This window comes from Amblyomma maculatum, chromosome 11, assembly GCF_055883805.1.
Source record: "Amblyomma maculatum isolate TAMU_Amacu chromosome 11, ASM5588380v1, whole genome shotgun sequence".
Taxonomy (NCBI): Eukaryota; Metazoa; Arthropoda; class Arachnida; order Ixodida; family Ixodidae; genus Amblyomma; species Amblyomma maculatum.
In genome coordinates this window covers 108,654,644-108,673,563 of record NC_139354.1, presented here as the reverse complement: position 1 = coordinate 108,673,563, position 18,920 = coordinate 108,654,644, and the positions used below count along the sequence as shown (strand labels likewise).

Genomic DNA, 18,920 nt, shown 5'->3' with positions numbered 1-18,920 from the left:
GGAGAGATGGCGGTGTTCGCGGCGTGTGGTAGAGGATGGGCGCCGGAGACCTGCTGTCTGTGGGCATTTCTGGTGGAACCGTCGGTTGAGGCTGCGTCGTCCTCGTCGAGATGGCAAGAGGCCCGAATTCAGATGATTGGCCGCGGAGGCGGCGGCTTGGGCTCTGATGGACCGGTGTGAGATCCATGTTTTTAACTTGTAGGCGGACGCAGGTCGGCAAGTGTACCCAGCACGGCAAAACCCCCAACCTCAATCAGATGTGTAACAGTTGTCGCACTAAAGAAGTAATGCAGCCGTTGAATGAGGGCACCGAGAGAGGAGAACCAGGAGCGCGGGCAAAGGGAACGGACCCACACTTCAACGTCCTCTACTTCTACCGTTTGCGCTCCTTCTTCTTCTACCTCTAATGCACGTGTCAATATGTAGGCCATTTGAATAACTCTTTCCGAAGAAAGCAAAGTGCACGCGAAGGTATTTTCACATACACCGCTTGGAGTGTACTGTTTTCATTGTAGCTGTTGCTAATTGAGTTCGTCACTGCTAAAAATATACAAAATGATTTTAGCGTTTTTATTTTACCTCATGCGTGGCATATATGCAACACAACAGTGGAGCGAGGTGTTCGGATATAATTCCTTCATTTAATGTCAACGTGGGTTAAGGTGGGCGCCATCAGCTTTTCCTTTTAGGCTCCTTTCTCTGGAAGTGAACCGGTGTTATCAAGGGGAGGCATGATCTTGCAGGTGTCTCGAGTCTTCATTTTGCTGCTTCGCCGGCAGCCAAACGCTGCACTAAATTCTTTGTACATTCTCAGTGCGTAGTTTACCCTGGAATATAAAAACGACAATTGAAAGTGCTTTGTTGAAATGATATATAAGAATAAAGCAACAAAGAAAAAACAGGGACTGATGTTGATCGGGATATATCATCTCTGTTAACAGTACAGCTATCGTTTTTCTTTCCATAGCTCGTTCCACTGCTCTCATTCGACGTATTTTACAATCCAAATGACAATTCAAGTGAAAGCTTTGTCAGTATTCTCGCTTATATTTAAATACAGCAGGCAGCAGAGCAGTCCAGGTGGACCTCCCTAAAAAATTTGGGATAGACTTCGCACACGATGTAGTGTACTATCATGTCCCCTCCACTAGCTTTCCGATACTAGCAGCTTGCTCAAGATAGGTTGACCGGTTTTTATTAGCATCCACCGTTCAGACCTTAAAAGCGCAATAAAGTGATGTATGAAAGCGTAGCTGCTGGGGAATCTTATCGACTGAAGTCTCAATTTGAAAGCAGAAAACCATTTTAGGGAGTTGCCCACAACTTCCAGCGTTACAATAAATGGTTACTAGACACGGTCAACAAGATGCACATGGAAGACGCATACAATCCCACTGCTCAAAACCATGTCGATAAACCCGAACTTCGAGTGTCTGTTACAAGAGAAGGGCACGTGACGGTCACAGTGGAAGCTGAAAGCACTGCGCCGATAATAAAGACGTTGGTAACACCCTCCTATGAAATTTACGGGCGGAACAAATTGAGTGCTTCACAAAACTTTTGAGAGAACACTGAAAGGAAATACCTCCACGAGGTAAGGCATAGGAAAACATTAATTAACCCGAGTTGTGGTTGTCGCCTCAAGCCGAGGAGTTGGTGCATATATCGCTTAACACAATGGCGATATGGGCAACAAGATTCAGCAGGGAGAGTTGTCCAGTTTTCCTAGGAATAGGGTGCATAGGTTGTTGGCAGTGAACAGGCTACCATGTAGTGTGGTGAATGTGTGTCCCATGGGCACCTGCGATATCTCCGTGTGGTTAGGGTAACCCAATATCCGTGACAGGGGGAGCGGCGAGAGCAATTTTCTGTTGTGTATGCACTTACCACAGTGACGGCAGTTATGTGGCCCATGTAGCATTGCAAAAGGCTGCAAGCATATCCAATTGTCTTATCATTGCCTACTCCGGCTTGAAGTGCTGAAGCTACGTAGTGCCTGACAATATGGCGCCCATGACGTCACTTGAATATCTCCCATAAACCACATTTTAGAGAATGTATTTGCGTTTGTCTGATGAAGGTGTATTTTGCGGAGAGTGAGCTGTAGAAAACAGGCAGGAAGGAAGCGCCAGATATTCCGTACTTGTTCGAGTTTTTGTACGTTTTCGATGAACAGCCCTTTCATCCTTTGGGTTATACAGGCTACTCAAGCTAACTTTATCTGAGGTTTAAAAAAAGGTAACATTGGAGGCACGCCAGAGAAACCACTTGTATACAACTGGCAGCTATCTGGCGTACCACAGTGATTTGATTTATTTTGCAATTAACTAATTAGTAATTAAGATATTTTCTAATTTACTAACTATTGTCTTTAGGCAATAAATGGATTTCCAAAGTTGGAGATCTCCTTCTAAACCCCCCCCCTTCCATTTCTTTCCGATAAAGAAAGCCTCACATGTGTCGTTATCCCAAGCTGTTAAGACAGCCCTCGAAATACAAAAAACAATATCACTTGACTGGCGCATTCGTGTGCCAGGATCGAGCTGCTCTCAACCTGGGTTTTAGTAAACAAAATCAGCTGCTTTCTTGGCTCCACGACCCCGTGAATCAGTCACAATAGACTCCGCCGGGGTGGAGCAGTGGTTACGGCGCTCGACTACTGTTCCCAAGGACACGGGATCGAATCCCGGCCTTGGCGGCCGCTTTTCGGTGGAGGCAAAAAGCAAGGCGCCGTGTAGTGGTCGAAATTTCCGGAGTCCCCCACTATGGCGTCTCTCATAGCCTGAGTTGCTTTGGGACGTTAAACCCCAAAAACCAACCTAAATCAGTGAAAATAACTACAAAAACTCATTTAAGAGGCAGAGAGGCGAGTATTTTTTTAACAAACGCGAGTTAATTGCATCCTAGTCGAAATCAGGAAGAAATACCCATCGGCAGGGCACATAATTGGAAGGACAAACAACTGGTGGCCATTAAAGGTAACGAACAAGATATTGGTAAAAGGCAGGTGCAACAGGAGGTGGCAGAAAGTTGTGTATGTAGACGAATTTAGATTGCTGCCGTATGGTAAAGCAGTGTTTATTCAGAGAAGTACTGGAGATCCCTCTCTCGCTCTCCAGCGCTCTCAAGCAGGCGATTTCTAGTCGCCTATTTCGCCAGTTATATTGTTTTTGAACACAATGTCCGCACATACTCTTAATCTATCCGCGTAGTCGGGATATCATAGTACCTGAGGTAGAGAAGTGCATGCTTCCTTTGTCGTAACCTCCCTAAAGCATCACATTTCATTTTAACCTGCAAGTTCTTCGAAGGAGAGTTCAAAGACTAACCTACCTGGAAAACATTGCAAGCAAGCAAAAGCAAGCGAGTGAGTGAGTGAGTGAGAGGTCCTGATCTCTTTTTACTAAGGGCAGGCGTTTGTCAACGCCACAGGGGAAATGGATAGTTAAAGGAAAAAGAGAAACACATCAGGACACTGCATCACGGTGCATTGAATTTTAACAGTCTTTCATGGTACCGTTGGTCGAGCGGCCTCATGAAGCTTCACGAATTCAATACGGTTGCCACGTTCAGGTCAAGAGCTAAGTCACAGCGTCTTTCACTGTCAGTCGCAAAGTCTGCCAGCCCCAGCCATTGTGGCTGTTGCCGGCATGATTCCATGGTCGTTGTCCCCTGCGTTGTCCGTGGTGGCACAAAACCTTGGCATTGCGCTGTATCCACTGTTGCCATGCTGTTCCCAAGTGGTTCAGAGCTGCTCTGGCAGGGCGGGATCCGTTTCAGGATTCCCTGCTGGTATTTCGGCGTGCTTGTAGTTGTTCCCAATGCTGAAGCCGAGCATTCGTGGCCTCGGCGTGTGCTGCTCGGTCCTCTTCGGTCTCACCTGTCATCGCTAGGCAATCGGCCAGGGTGCATGATCGTGGGACCGCAAGAAGAGCTGGACACCGCTGTAGGACGTGTACGAGGGTCTCTTCCGAAGCAGCGCACAGTCTACACTTCTGGTCCACGTCGAACAGCTCGTGACTGCGTCGGTTTATGAGGAGAGCGCCCGTGTGGGCCTGCAACAGAAGAACGCTGCCTCTGTCTCTTCGGTAGTATGGTGGTGGAGACGGTTTCAGCTTATTTTGGCAGTATAATGCCAGACTGATTTTTTTTTGCTGCTTCCGTGCGTCATACTGTTATTTTGGCGTCACTAATTTCTTTAAAGGCTGCATTGTGCCACTCGGCCTCTGACTTTGTGTTGTGTTTTGAGTTTCGGTTATATTTCGTCTTTAAGGGACGAGTATTTTCGAATCCAATCTGTCTTTGTGTTTTTGTACCTTTGATGTTGATACATTCTGCCTCACCATACCAACCTGCCGTACCTACCATACCACCAAGCCATACCATGAATTCGACTTGACTGGCGTACTGTAATTTGGACCTCGCCTCATTTTCCTCGTATGAGGACCAGCTCTTTCCCCGCTCACTGCCGCGGTTGCAGTTGCCATGCTGCCTCCAAGCAGCCAGCGACTTAGTTCGTTTTGATGACGCTCCAGGCATTTTGTGGTTTCACTGGAGTAGGCCAGCACGTCGTCTGCGTACGTTGTCGCTGTTACTGCGATTACCTTCCACAGCGTGCGCCCAACAGTATACGGACATGTGTGAGTGTCTGGCCAGGTGCCAGATGCGGCCTTTGAGGCGATTTGATTTTTTTACAAAATCGTTTTGATGTTGGTCCAGGAAGTTTGGTCGGTCGCAGAGTGTGACGCCGAGGTATTTGTAATCTAATGCTTTTTTTTTATAGGGTTCTCTTGGAGGTTATATTTTTCAATACTGTCGTTCGTGTTTATTCCCATCTACTGAGTTTTTTTTCAGTGTTGAACCTGAACTGGTCGTTTCGGGCTACTCGGGAGCAGATGTCTACGAGTTGTTGAAGGTGCGCCGCTGATTCCCCTAGTAGCTCGATATCAACGGCGAAAGCCAGACAAGGTGTACTCTACTTGCTTATATTTTGTTATCTTCTACATTCGCAGCCCTGATCCCTCATTGTCCAATTATTGGAGGAGCTGTGTGATGTATATAATAAATAGTGTTGGGGACAATGGCATCCTTGTTTTATTCCCATATTTTGCTGCACCCCGTTTGATCTGAGCTCCTGGAGTGTGTACACTGCTGTGCACAGTGAGTATAGGTTTTTGAGCAGGTCGATGCTTTTTTCTTTTAGTCCTATGTCCTGCAGTGTCTGCCAGAGCCTCGAGTTAGGGACGCCGTCATATGTTTTTTTTCTATGTCGAGAAAGACTAGATGTAATGTAGATTTTGCTTTGTTTTTTATTTCTAGAGCCTGGATGAGCGTAAATATATGATCACTCGTCTTATCGTTTCGTCTGAAACCTTTTTGAAATACTGTGAATATGTTATTTGTTTCACAGAAGTTTTGTAGCCGATAGTTGAGGATAGAGCTGAACAATTTCTGGACATTGATCACCACGGATATCGGCCGATATGCATATATCTTGTCGATAGGTATTCCTTTCTCTTTGTGTATAAGTGTTACTTTTGCTTCTTTCTAGGCAGGTGGAATTTGATTTGATTCTAGGATGCTGCTGAAGTAGTGTTGTAATCCTTCTCTTGCGTTTTTCTTTAGTGTTTTTAGAAATTTGTTGGGGATGTCAATGGTACCTGCTGCCATTTTGTTTTTAAGGTTACTGAACCAATTTTTAGCTCTCTTGTGGATATTGGGCTCAGCAGACTAAGTTCCCTTTCGGTCCTCTTCTTCATATCAGGAGTTGCATTTGATTCCTCTGGCCTTGTGAATTGTCGTAGAGAGCTGTAAAGTGCGACGTTAGTTGTGCTTCCTTCTCTTCTTTGGTATTTAAGACAAGCCCAGAGGTGGTGTTTATAGTATCTGTTTTAGCAGGAGACTCCTTTGGTTGTAGGGAGTCAATGTATAGCCAGAACCGTTTACTGAAAAGTTTGCGTGCTTTTTATTAATTTCTTGTTTATTGAAGGGGGTGTAATTTTTTTTGCTGCCAATATTTTCACTGTTTGCTTCTGACTTAGGTATGCTTGCCATGCTTGGGCTTTTGCTGTTCTATCTTTTTCATTTGTTTCTCGACTTAATTTGAACAGATTTCAACGTTTGAATATTTCTGCCTTGACTTCCTTGTCGAACCATGGTGTTGGTCGTGTTCGAGTCATCGCTTTCGTCTTACCAAGGGTTTTGTCTGCCACTTGCAGGCATTGTTCTCTGAATTCTTCATAGGCTTCAGTGTTTCCTATTTTCGCTTCGAGATGTGATGCAAACGCTTCGAGTTTGTCCTCGGCTCTCGTCTTCTAATGTTTTGCTGTGCTTTCAAAAACCTTGTTGTTGCTTTGTGCGAGTTTTACCAATATTTAGAAATACTTCAATTCTATTGTGGTCACTGCAGCATTAAGCCTTGTTTTATCTATATTCAGTGAAATGACTTGAATGTGCTGGTTGGGGGTTTCTTTGCTGTAGAGAACATAGTCGATGGATGATTTTTGAGCGCGGCGTGTCCACGTGCATGTGCCCTGCCAGAAAGGATCTAGATTTGCTACTGACAAGTGGCATTCTTCTGCTAGTCTGCAGAAGTGCGTTGCATCTTTTTCTCTGCCTTTAAGCTCCAATATATGGCATTTAATGTCACCCATAAGCAAGATTGGGTGCCCACTGTTTGTTTGCTGGATATCCTTAGTGACACATTCATATATTCGTTTATTCCATTCTTTGTCTTCAGATGCAGTAGCCATGTATACTACACATATATACATTCGGCATTTCCCTATTTCTAGTTTAACCCACAGGTGTCCTTCACAGCTGTTTTTATTTTCACCAATGCAGATTTTTTAGGTTATTTGTATTAGACGTCCGACTCCTCCTCCACGTTGGTGCCCCCCTTTCTACCGCGGTCATGCCACTCTAGTCCTGTGTGTACTTGCGGTTCTTCGTCATCTCTGAGGTGTGTTTCTGTAATGCGTACAGATCAATTTTCTGTTGGTTAATTTGGTAATGAACTTCTTCCCATTTCAGTTTGCTGCCACCTTGCACGTTCAGTAGGCAGATGAATATGTCCCTGTGTTTGTGTTGTGCTTGTCTCCTACTTTCTTTTTGCGTTTTCGTATTGGGGTGGGAGAAATTGTTGAAATGTTTTAGGAATTTGGTTCTTGTGTGTTAGCGTGGCTAAATTGCTCCTCTTCTGTATGGTTTGCAGACTTGGTTATGCGCGGCCAAGAAATGCAGTCGTCGTACTTAGTTGCTCTTTGGTTTTGTTCTGTTCCTTTTTCCCCCTGTTTTGATTTTTTGCTGTGATGCGAATGTGCAATGTTTTGCTGTTTGGCTTCTAAAGGGGATTCGCTTGCTGGGTTTGGTTCATTCCGGTCCCTTGTTTTAGGTAGGACACTGCTGCCGCTTCTTTGGCGTTCTTTATCGGTAGTTTATGGGTTTGCTTTGCCTTGTGTATTTTTACTAGTGGCGTCTTGTGCGGCCTATCTGGTCGAGTGTAGTCGACATAGCTTTGAGCAGTGTCCTCACTGCTTGCGTGTCTGTCCCCATTGGGTGCCTTCGGTTTTGTGTCGTGGTTGTGTCCTGGCGGCTTTTCTGTTGTAAAAAAAGGTGATTTGTTGGGCCAGCTGGGTGCTCATCTGCTTCCCAGCTGAGTCTGTATAGTGTATGTCATCGTAGCTGTCTTTGGGGGCTCAACTGTTGTGGCTACAAACTTTACATTGGGTCCAAGCGAAGTACATGTGGTGTTGGTTCGGTGAAATTATTTTTGGCAGGCTTTCTTCCACCTGATGTGGCTCCTGTATAGCAATGATGACATATTGACGTTGTGGTGCATTTGTGCTCCAGGGTGTCAGTGTCTGTTTGAGAAGCTCTACTGACCCTTCAGCTTCTGTGTCGCTATGGCGTCGACTTACCTACATGGATTACTAGTTGTAATCTTGTGTTTGTGGAGCCTGCTCTCGATATTTTTCCTTCTGCTCGGAGGAGTGTTTCTTTCAGGGTTTCTCCTGACTTGGTGGTGATGCGGAGCCTCCAGTCATTACATTTTTAATATAGGTGTGTTTTCATACGGTGAGCATTTGAGTCACCGATTACTATTGTCAGACGGCGCTGTTGAGGTGGGTTGTAGCTGGTTTGTGGTCCCAACTGGGCACCACTCCTTTTTTTTTTGTTGGCCTTTGATTACAATGGGATGCAGGTGAGCCGCTTTTATTTTGTTTATTTTTGTTTTTTTTTTGTTGCTAACTTTTATCCACGGGCCTCCACTGTCATTCAGTTTATTATGTTCAGTGTTTTCTTAACTTGACCTGGGTGGCAGATCCTGATTGACAAGTGATGTTTTGTTTTCTGGGTCTTCATCTGGTGAGTGGTTCTTTACTGCTGTGGTGGCTTTTAGTTGTACGATTTTTTCGATCTTCTCCCGATGCACCGCCACCTCGGCTGAGAGCTGTTCCTGCATTTCGCGTTCGTATTTTAGTTCCTGCTGTAATTTTTGTCTTTCTGTTTTGCTTTTTATTTCTTATTTCTGCCATTACGTCCTAAGTGTTTCGATGTCGAGGCCGACTTTGGAGCTCAGCTTCTTTTCCTGGTCGCGATGATCGCATGTAGCCCTGATAATGTTGCGCAAAATTTGCTTACGAAAGCCTTACCGTGGGCTTCGTCCAGGGAGGAGAATGGGGAGTCTTCCAGTTAGTACCAGCTATCACAGCTGCCGCATTGGACCACCGAGGCTTCTTCCGGCGTTGGCTTCTTTGACGTACCCTACCGGGGTCTGCCCATGTTTTTCGTTTCGCCTGGCTACACCATTGTCGTTGGGCCGTTAGGAGGGAGCCATGAATTGCGTGTGCTTTTTTGGAATAAATTTCGTTTTATCGGCTACTTAGCTTTTAAAGTGCACTTGCTCCCCTCTCTTTTTCTGCTGACAATAATAACTGATTTACGATAGCTAGATTTAAGCACAGATAGATGGCGCTCAGTTTCCCAGCACTCTTCGCTAAATCGCACGGGAGACCGCCGCCAAATTTTGATCCGGATGCGCTTAGGTCTGAGGGTAGAGTGTAGTGTATTCACGTAGAAGATGGCGGCCCAATGCTAAACCTGGGCAGAAAAGTTCCGCTCTACTGAGCGGGCACGTTATTGGATGTAGTCACGGAGTTTGTTCCGAACCTCAGGCCTGATTGTGCGAATCCATCGACACGATGATCTTTTATCCAGTGCGGGTAACATGTATTACAACCACAATCCTATAGAGTGTGATGCAGATGTTTGCCACTATAACAGTCTACCATGTTTAAGGTTATGTCGATTTTGGTTTCTTAGCATTCACTTGCAATATTTTTTCTTTATTTTTGCTCTTAATGCATGCTTCACTTTGTTTTCATAACAGCGTATATCTAACCACTCAGCCCACTTTTTTTCTGCCATTTGCATAAGCGACCCTTTTCACTGTAAAGCTGTGTGTTGAACTATTTAGCCATTCGAGCTACAAGGAATAATAAAGCTAATTACACAGCCATCTTTTTTTATTACTGTATGTATTTGATGCTTACGGGTGCCTGATTTCTGATATCTCTATATTGCGTCCGTTCTTTATAGCATTCCTTACTATCTCCAGCGAATGCTTCCGGATGCAGCTTAGGAAATCCTTTTTTTCCCGTCGCGGTCGCTCAGTGGTTACGACCCTCGACTGCTAAACCCAAGGTCGTTACTTAGGATCCTGGCCATTGCGGTCGTTTTTTCATACAGGCGAAACGTCAATACGCTTGAATGAGCTCCACTTGCCAAGCGGTGACACCAAGATCCAGAGTGCAATAATAATAATAATAATATTATTATTGTTATTATTAAATTGGTTCAAAGGAGAAAAAAGGCGCAATATCTGTCACACTTGCTCTGTGTACACCTGAAACGTACTGTAAAGCAAGACAGGAAGGTGGGAGATAAAGTGAGAGGGAGAAAAGGTGGCCGCAGTGGAAGGCTACGAAGTAAATTCGGTCACCTGGTGGCTGAAAGTTAAGGAGTCCTTCACTCTGGCGTCCGCATACCCCGAGTTTTTTGGGACCTATAAACCTCAGATACTTTTCATCTTGCGCTCTCGTCCTCGTACGTTATATTGAAATTATGGGGCGATGATTCTATGCTTTAGTAGTCGTGTTTAAATTTTTCCTCTTGCCCGAGAGCTTTCCACAAATTCACCCCATTCAGAACCATTGTATTTTTTATCTACATGTGCTTACAGGCTGCACTCAACTCACGTCACTCGAAAATTGTTTACAGTGTTGTTATTTCGTTACATACAATGCGGTGTAAGCTGCAAAATTCGTAAATACGCCTGTAAGCTGGTGGCTGCAAAGAAGCTAGTACGATAGAATAAAATTTGTACTCCGCTATTAATCATATGGGCGCCTGGCTTGCCGGTGATGCTACCTAAATGCAAATGTGATAGTTATAGGTCAAAACTTTTTCGTGAGTGCTGCAGTTTTCCTTTTTTTTTTTTTGAAGTAATGTTGCATGCATGAAGGTTGGTTGGTCGGTCGCTCGGTCGGTCGGTCGGTCGGTCGGTTGGTCTTAGCGTCCCAAAGCAACTCAGGCTATTAGAGACGCCATAGTGGAGGACTCCGAAAAGTTCGACCACCTGGGGTTCTTTAACGCGCACTCACATCGCAGAGCACACGGGCACCTTGCTTTTCGCCTCCATCGAAAAGCAGCCGCCGAGGCCAGGGATTCGATCCCGCATCTTTGGGAACAGTAGTTGAGCGCCGTAACCACTGTGCCACCCCGGCGGGACCATGCATGAAGGATTTTTAGATTTAGGGAATAGCAATGGTATACAGAAATCGGTGGAGACCTACAGCTGCGGATGAATTCTATTTGTGACATTGCGTGAAGATATGCAACGTAATGAAGAGGCGGAGGGGGATATATCTTCGAAACATTGTATAGCAGTGTGAACGGAAAGGCCAGGGAGCACTAGTATAAATTCAATGTAAGAAGAAAGTGATTTCTGATTAATGTGTATTCAGCTGAAGTCGTACGGCTCGATGTAAAACATTACAGCTTCTAAATAAACTTCGCAAATGTATAATATTTTTCCAGGTCAGCGGTTCGAACATATTGAGGGCTGCTTCAGTTACGATGTGTTTCTTGAAACTGAATTGTTTTCCCTCGCTAACCTAATTACTACACATAGACGAGTGCTAACGAAAAATCACAACCTTATCACAAATCTACTTCACCTTAAACGATTCCCCAAAGATTGTAAATTCGAAAAGCAATCCATTACTAGAAGTTGTATCTTACTCAAGTAAGACAGAACAAAAAGTGCAATACTTAACAACACGCGACTATTACATTCTTCTAAAATGATTTTGACTGGTAACATCCAAATTATTGATTGTACAAGCTTACCTGTGCTCATCATTATCTGTTTTTCCGAGGCCACAGTGGCGCTGAAATAACGTGAGCGATAAAAGCAAAATACTGTCGTAAATTACTTAAAAACTTTTGTAAGCAATTGAAATCACTGAATTGAAATGTTCAATGATTTAGCCAGCATTTCAATGAAATTCAAATAGTCACTGGCCGCATAAATGAAAAGTAAGGTATAATTGTATTAGAAAAAAACCTAGCAAGACATTTAGGTAAATATTGTCGCTGCCGCGCAGGAGTTCAAGAACGAACAGTGTACGTAGAAGACTAATTCAGTTATTGAGGTTACCATAGCTGAAAGATGCAGCTATGCGGCCTTTGGAATCATGTTCCTTAATTAGGCCTGCCTATCCTTGGATTTGATGTAGATGCTTTTATTCATTGGCATAAAGAAATGACCGTTAGTACTCGGTTGTCACTATATATTGGCAGAGAGTTGCATTTTGGAATTATTTGCTTTTCGGGCAGACAGTTACGCCCGGGGAGGGCAAGTATGTAGCTGCTTGTTACCTTATATTGCGGATCAATAGACAAGCTGCTGGAGTTGTTTGATTGATGTGTATCTTATCGTATTTTGGCTGCAATACGTAACCGGTATATTTGGCGTTCGTGCAGTCAAATTATTTTTTCACTTCTGCTCAACACGGCTTTTAGCACCGGTGTTCATACCATAAACTACTGGATATTTTACATATTAATAGCGTTCCATTATATATAGAAACATCACAACCAAATACAATAATTATATGTACTGACTGCAATACCTGAGAGCTTAAGTTACTTCTAAGTCGTCGACGAAGTTATTTTTGCACCCCGCCGGGGTGGTGCAGTGGTAAGACGCCCGACTACTGTGCCGGAGTTCCCGGGTTCGAACCCGACCGCGGCGGCTGCGTTTCGATGGAGGCGAAACGAAGAAGCGTCGTGTGCTGTGCGATGTCAGCGCACGTTAAAGATCCCCAGGTGGTCGAAATTACTCCGTAGCCCTCCACTACGGCTCCTCTTTCTCTCTTTCCACTTTCATTCCCACCTTCCTCCCTTCCCCTACGGCGCGGTTCGGGTGTCCACAGAGCAAGTGTGACAGTTACTGCGCCTTTCCCTTCCTGTGAACCAATTTATAAGTTATTTTTGCTTTTTTTTTAGTGCTAAGGGTTTCACCCCTAGACATTCTGAGCATTTAACATTGTTTAAACCTTTTCATAGCAGCTACTCCTCCTCCTTAATACAAACGGCATTATATATGGCTCCGAAGGTTTAGTTGCAGGTACATTATTTTTAATATATAATATTGATTTCACTACATAGGTCCCGTTTCTTAAACATCTGTAGGCGACAGCATGCAGAAGTACCTTGGCACAAATATACAAGCATAATCGATAAAATGCAAGTGTTTATTGCAGGCTTATATGATTAACATTTATTACTGCTGTAAAAATAGAAAATATCCCATAATGCTCAGAAACTGCAAAACATAGTAAATTTTATGAGGCAACCAGCTCTGTCCATCCCCACTGATGCATTCACTTTCGTTTGGGTAACGTAGACACTTAGATGCTTACGAATTAGACAATCACAAATTAAATATATTGTGAAGAGGAAGAAGTGCACAAGGAACATGCCAGTCAGTGGCATCGTGATCGCTGCGCGTGCTGGATCTGACTGTGTTTGCTGCCGCTGTGTTCGCCGCTGATCTGCTCAGGCCTGCTGATCAAGTCCTGTTGATCTGCTGAATAAACCCCCCATTCTTACATTTGGTGGAGCTGCCGGTCAAGATCTATCCTCTCGCCCTGGAACTCCGCAGCCCTACATTACCACCTCCTGTGATGCCTGAGGACGTTAACCACAAAGCCGTACAAGTTGGCTCTGCCATCATCTGTCCCGGCTCCCTCCGCCAGCGAGACCCCGCCATCTTCAGCAGCACTGACGATCACGATGCCACTGACTGGCATGTTCCTTGTGCACTTCTTCCTCTTCACAATATAGATAGACATGCTGACCACACATGAAGTTAGTGAATAACATTTTTCAGAAGAGCTTGGTCTTTGCATTTTGAAGAAGCATTGTGTTTTCAAAGCGTATGTGTGCGAGTAGTTTCAGAGTTCGGATGATTGTGCTCTACCTATTCCACACGCTCCACTGAGCCGAGGCGACAATGTTGTATTATATATTATTTACTACAAGAATGTGCAGTGTGAAGCACGAAACTTTCCGTGGTTAGTTTTCAGCAACCGCATGATGTTTCGAATGCTAGTTGGACCATGTCATTTCCACGCATATCCCAGAACATTTATAGTCACAAATGAGAAATAAGTACATATTTGAAAGGTTGTGTAGCACCAAATAGCTATCAAATCAAGTCACAACTCGCACTATTTTTGATGGTGCTGTTAAGGGCCGCTGTATTACAAACTGCCAGGCTTGTTATCACACATGGCATTAGCATAGCCTTCCCTTTACTAAAATATCCTGACATACGCTTTTGGGGTGCGCAGTTGCACGAATACCAGACACGGGGTGATAAGGCAAACCCACTGCCGCTGCTTCTGCTTACTCACATGCCAGTGGCCCTATGTGATAAAGGTCACTGTTTAAATTTGTCGCTTAGAAACTAACTGCGCTGCAATAAAAGGCAGAGACGAGGAAGCTTTCGTAAAATGTACGATTACTATACACAACTCAAATCATTCAAACTGTTTTATGTGTGCTATTTCGTCTGGACAGACGGGAAAATGTTTTATAAGCGGGGTCGAAGGAGGTAACCTAGCTATACATTGTAGCGTTAGCACGCCTTCTATACTCCTTTCTAGAGACGAACTTCGAAAGATAAGTGTAGTGCTTTTTCATATCTCTCAGTCTCCAATTTACGTTTCCTTTTAATGATTTTAGGCGCCTTTTACACGCTGGCTTTTGAAACTTATGCTTTTATCTTTGAATTCTGCCTCATGTCTTCTTCGATTTTTAAGCTCTTGTGGTTTCCCGCGTTTATCATAATCTTGTCTTTGTCCATGGGACGTACCTTTCACCCATGTGATTTGCCATGATTCAACTGGTTCAATCCCGCCTCGTTTTTCATTTTCTCTTTCATGATAGTCCGATTTAGTGTGGCGGGTATCGCACATTCATGCAGACCAGAGAGAGAGAGAGAGAAAGAGAGAGAAGGCAGAGAGATTAACCAGGAAAGCTTCCGGTTTGCTACCCTGCACTGGGGAAGGGGAATGAGGAGTTTAAAGGAGAAAGATAGAAGAGAATGATAGGAAAGGTAAGGCGGCGAGGAGCACAGTCACAGTTTCTCAATCAAGTTTGTGTCTCTCATAAAACACATAAGTGCTTTGAAGGCTTTGCCGTTAGACGCCTTCTGTGGCCATGGGCCGAGGATTTTCTCCTCTGTGAAAGGACGGCTGTCAAGATGGTCCAGAGCCGAACGCAGCGCATGTCTTTCGCTTGAAAAAGCAGGGCACTCGCAAAGGAGATACTGTGTGGTCTCTTCGCAGCCGCATCTTTCGCAGTTAGGGCTATCCGCCATTCTCATCACATAAGCGTATTTTTTGGTGAATGCAACACCGAGCCACATACGGCACATCAGTGTTGTTTCGCGCCGCCCTTTGTTAGGGGGAACACGAAGGCGCAGCCCAGGGTCTAGTTCCCTGAGGCGTCGATTGGAAAATTCTCCTTTGTTCCAGGCTGAAAGCGTTAGCTCTAAGTACGCCTCTGACAATGGTCTACTCAGACCAGAGATTATAAATTAGTGCCTGGGTTCCTTTTCTGCTCATTAAAGTTGGAAGTTGCGCTTCTGTCCTTTTGTGTCGTTCCTCCTGTGGTGTTTCTTCAGCCCTGTAAAAATAACATCGTGTACCAACTAATCCGCCAAAAAGTCCTTCTATGGTTTGTGCAACTTAACGAGACCACATGATATCAGAAATTTGGGAAAAGCTGGCAACTAGAGTTCATTATTTAAACCGGAAGGTGGTATAAGAATCAACTTTCCAGTGCCTTTTGGATGCCGTGCCAGAAGCGCACGTTCATTCGACTTAATTAAAACGGGGATTTATGTCAGTCGTTTGAATACGCTATCACGTCATACTCTTGTCGGTATTCGCAGCGGAACACTATAACAAGCGACCAAAGTGGCCGTCTTTTAGAACGCGGCTGCCATGCCGTGCTTGCACACCTAGCACACGAGGTCCAACTTTATTTATTTCAGCAGACACGAAGGTACCGCGTTGAGCGCCAAACATAAAACGTCCGTTTAGTCCCAAACACAAAACTTCTGTGTAGCGCGAAACATAAAACCTCCGTGTACAACGTAAGAGGACGGTACACTTTTAATACGGAGCTTAGGTGTTCCCTATGATTCTTTAATTCATGATTTTACGTATAAACGTATATAATAATAACAATACAAAAATAACACACATTTTTGTTTCCTTCATTTCCTTCAAATCATTTCAGCATCCTTTTGCTAGACAAGGAGAATTATGGACGCGTTCGCAGGAAGTCTGCGTAAAATATTAGCAGGGTCATGTGGGGGGACATGGGTTGGTGAACAAAACTTCTGCGGCCTGCCTATGCTCACAGGTCCTGTCGCAATCACTCATAAGTGACTAGAAATATTCTCGCTTTAAAAGTGAGACATTCTACGCATAGGACGCATGGCCGCCGCTGTGGCTAAGCAGTTAGGGCACTGGTCTTATCTAACTGAAACACGTGGGTTTGCTCCTAACTTGGCAGTTGTGTTTAAAAGAAAACTAAATGCAAGGCGGCCTAGCACTGACTGACGGCAGTGCACTTAGGTTAGCGAAAACCAGATGGTCGAACTTAATCCAGATCCCTACACGACAGTCTCCCTAATTATCTATATTGGAATGTTGAACCTTGTGAATTTATGAACGTGAACAGAACAGCGACTGTAGCAACCCTTCTTTCCAGGTGTTTAAGACGGTATGGAAAAAAATTACGATTTGCGGCAATGGTAAATTACTCCCCCTCTGACACGTTCTTACGGACGACAGTAAAGTCGTTATCGAGACCTACGCATTCCTGCAGTAGAGAAATCCCATAAAGCAGGGATCAGACAGATGCATTTTTATTTAGACGGCGATAGAGGTCGTTTCTTCAACTTCGCCGTCTATTACAGATTCCCAAATAAATACCACGTTAATCTGCACTCCCACGGATTCCTGGTGAACTCGTCCTGCGTAGCGGACTATCTCTGAATACCAGTCTGGAAAATAAATTTTGCTTCAGTCGCGGTACCAAAAAGTATCGCTGCTTCACTGACCCTTTTTGAAGCGAAAGCTTCACTACCCGTGTCAGCATTCTGTTTTTTTTTTTTTTTTTTTTTTTTTTTTGAGCAAGAAACACGACACAAAAATAACGAGGAAGACAGGACAAGCGCTTCCGTGTCATACCGCAGCTTCGCGTGACTCCAAATATCCTTGTTCTGCGCATGCTCGTGACGTCACAGCCAAAGGCAGCTGCGCAGCCCCCTCGCCAACGTCTGCCAGCGTTGCCTAACAGTGCTTAAAAGTTTTGCGACTCCTCCTCATTAAAAAAAAAAAAAAAAGTAGTCTCCACCGGGAACTGAAGCTAAATCTTTCTGATCCCCAGCTTAGCGTTTTAACGAACTGCGCCAAGCCCGTTTCTTTTTCTTTGTGACCGTTTTGGCTGCACAAACACAAAATATATTTACATGACAATAAATGCAAAATCACTTTCTGGCTACTGCAAGATGATAGAATGGATTAAATGATTTTAGTTTGTCGAATACTGGTAGCCACTCAGGTTGAAAACCTTGCTGCCCGAACACTTCCTGTATGTAGATGATGTTTTCAATAAAATACAGATAAGCAGGATACACAATAATACGTTCATGTCTTACATCCATTCGCGTGCGCCAAACGCTGTGCATGGAGAGCAACATTAACAGGTCGCAACAAACTTCACCTGGTTCTGCGCATGGTAGAAAACGTATTCCAAAAGGCGTCAAAGGTAACTTTTTTCAGGGTGAATTTCAAGACATCCCCAAGAAAAACAGCATATGACTGTCTAGAAAGATATGTTCAATTGTTTCCGCCTTTTTACATATAATACAATCGACCGACCAAAGCACAGAAAGACCTCTGCGCTGCAACCACGCCTTTACCGGAAATGTGCCATTGTGCAACTGAAAAAAGAACGAACGCACTGGGGGCTTCACAGGCATTCTTTGGTTCTTTTCAGCACGTCGCATTTTGGACCCAAATGTTGACTACGATAAACGAGCACTGGCAAAAACACATCCAGCAGATCTTTGTACAACTTTTTTCTTCATGACAACAGCCAGATACTCATCCGAAAATCTCGACCTGAGGAAGCGGATAGCTGAAAAAACTTCTTATAGAAAAACACTTCACCTACTCCGGCCGGCAAACAAAGACGACAATAGATAATCAGACAATGATGTGATCGTGACCAGCCGATATAGACGAAGAAGCGGGCAGTGGCCTGGCAAGGAGTGCTCGCGCTAGGCCCAGTCCGGTAGAGGTTAATGAGTGGTGTTATAGGAAAGGGCATAGGAAAGGATTGGCGCGCAATTTGAAAGTACTAAGGACTAAAATAGTTAATTAAGTCAGTCAACTAGGGTGACGTGAAGAATGTGACATTGCGCAACCGGGAGTAGACCCGAAAAAGGGCATAGGAAGGGATTGGCGCGCAATGTGAAAGTACCAAACACTACAATGAATAACCATGAAGTGAATTAGGACACTAGAAGCAACCACAAGCAACCAACAGCAGCATCCATGCTTTCGGATTACTCCAATGCAGATTCTACAGTGCTCTATAATATTTTACCATTCTGGCGTGCATTTGTGGCGTAGCCTTTACGAAATAATGAATTAGTTTCGGTGCAACATGTTATTGTCACATCGGCAATTAGCCACAATTCATAATAAGATATATCCTCATCATCTTTCAACCATGCCCACAATTCAGTCAGAATACACAGGTTTAAAACTATGTTTTCTCATGAAGTGCAGCTTACATTGGCGTATGATTTGAAGAATATTTGCTTCAATTTCTGTTGATCCCTAATTTCTGGACACTTTTGCTGGCATTGCTTCATCACCTCTGTAAATGCCTGAAACAGAAAAAATGAACGTGTTAGCAGCTGGTTTTTCTGCTCATAGTATTTAAAACATTTGGGATTTTAAAGTCAGATATGACAAATCAGAAAAATTTAATGGGGCCGTATACAATGCAGAGCAAATCATATCTCTAATTTCTATGGTGTTCTTCCATTTACATATCCTGGAGAGTGCGCAACAAGCCCATGCATTTATTTTTGGCACGTTTTCTCTCCAACGTCCTTATGTTAATCTTGGAACATCACTGAGAATGTATACCAACCTAATGCAAGAAAAACGCGCATTAAACATGTTCTCCCGAAGCACGGAACGCTGCCTCGCACATCGAATTAAAGGGACCGTACTTTTTGGAAATGGTTTCTGTGC

General features: G+C 44.1%; 1 protein-coding gene across 1 annotated transcript in view; it reads right to left on the bottom strand.

Annotated features, from left to right (window-relative positions):
- Positions 1-567: 567 nt before the first annotated feature.
- LOC146174635 (neprilysin-1-like) overlaps positions 568-18,920 on the bottom strand; it is a 244,341-nt gene continuing 225,988 nt past the window's right edge. Inside the window, exons 19-21 of the mRNA XM_084583822.1 lie at positions 18,452-18,547; positions 11,413-11,453; positions 568-827 (exon numbers count right to left, since the gene is read on the bottom strand). Of these exons, the coding sequence (XP_084439948.1) occupies positions 686-827; positions 11,413-11,453; positions 18,452-18,547 (279 nt within the window). The 3' untranslated portion in view covers positions 568-685. The remainder of the gene's footprint in view (positions 828-11,412; positions 11,454-18,451; positions 18,548-18,920) is intronic.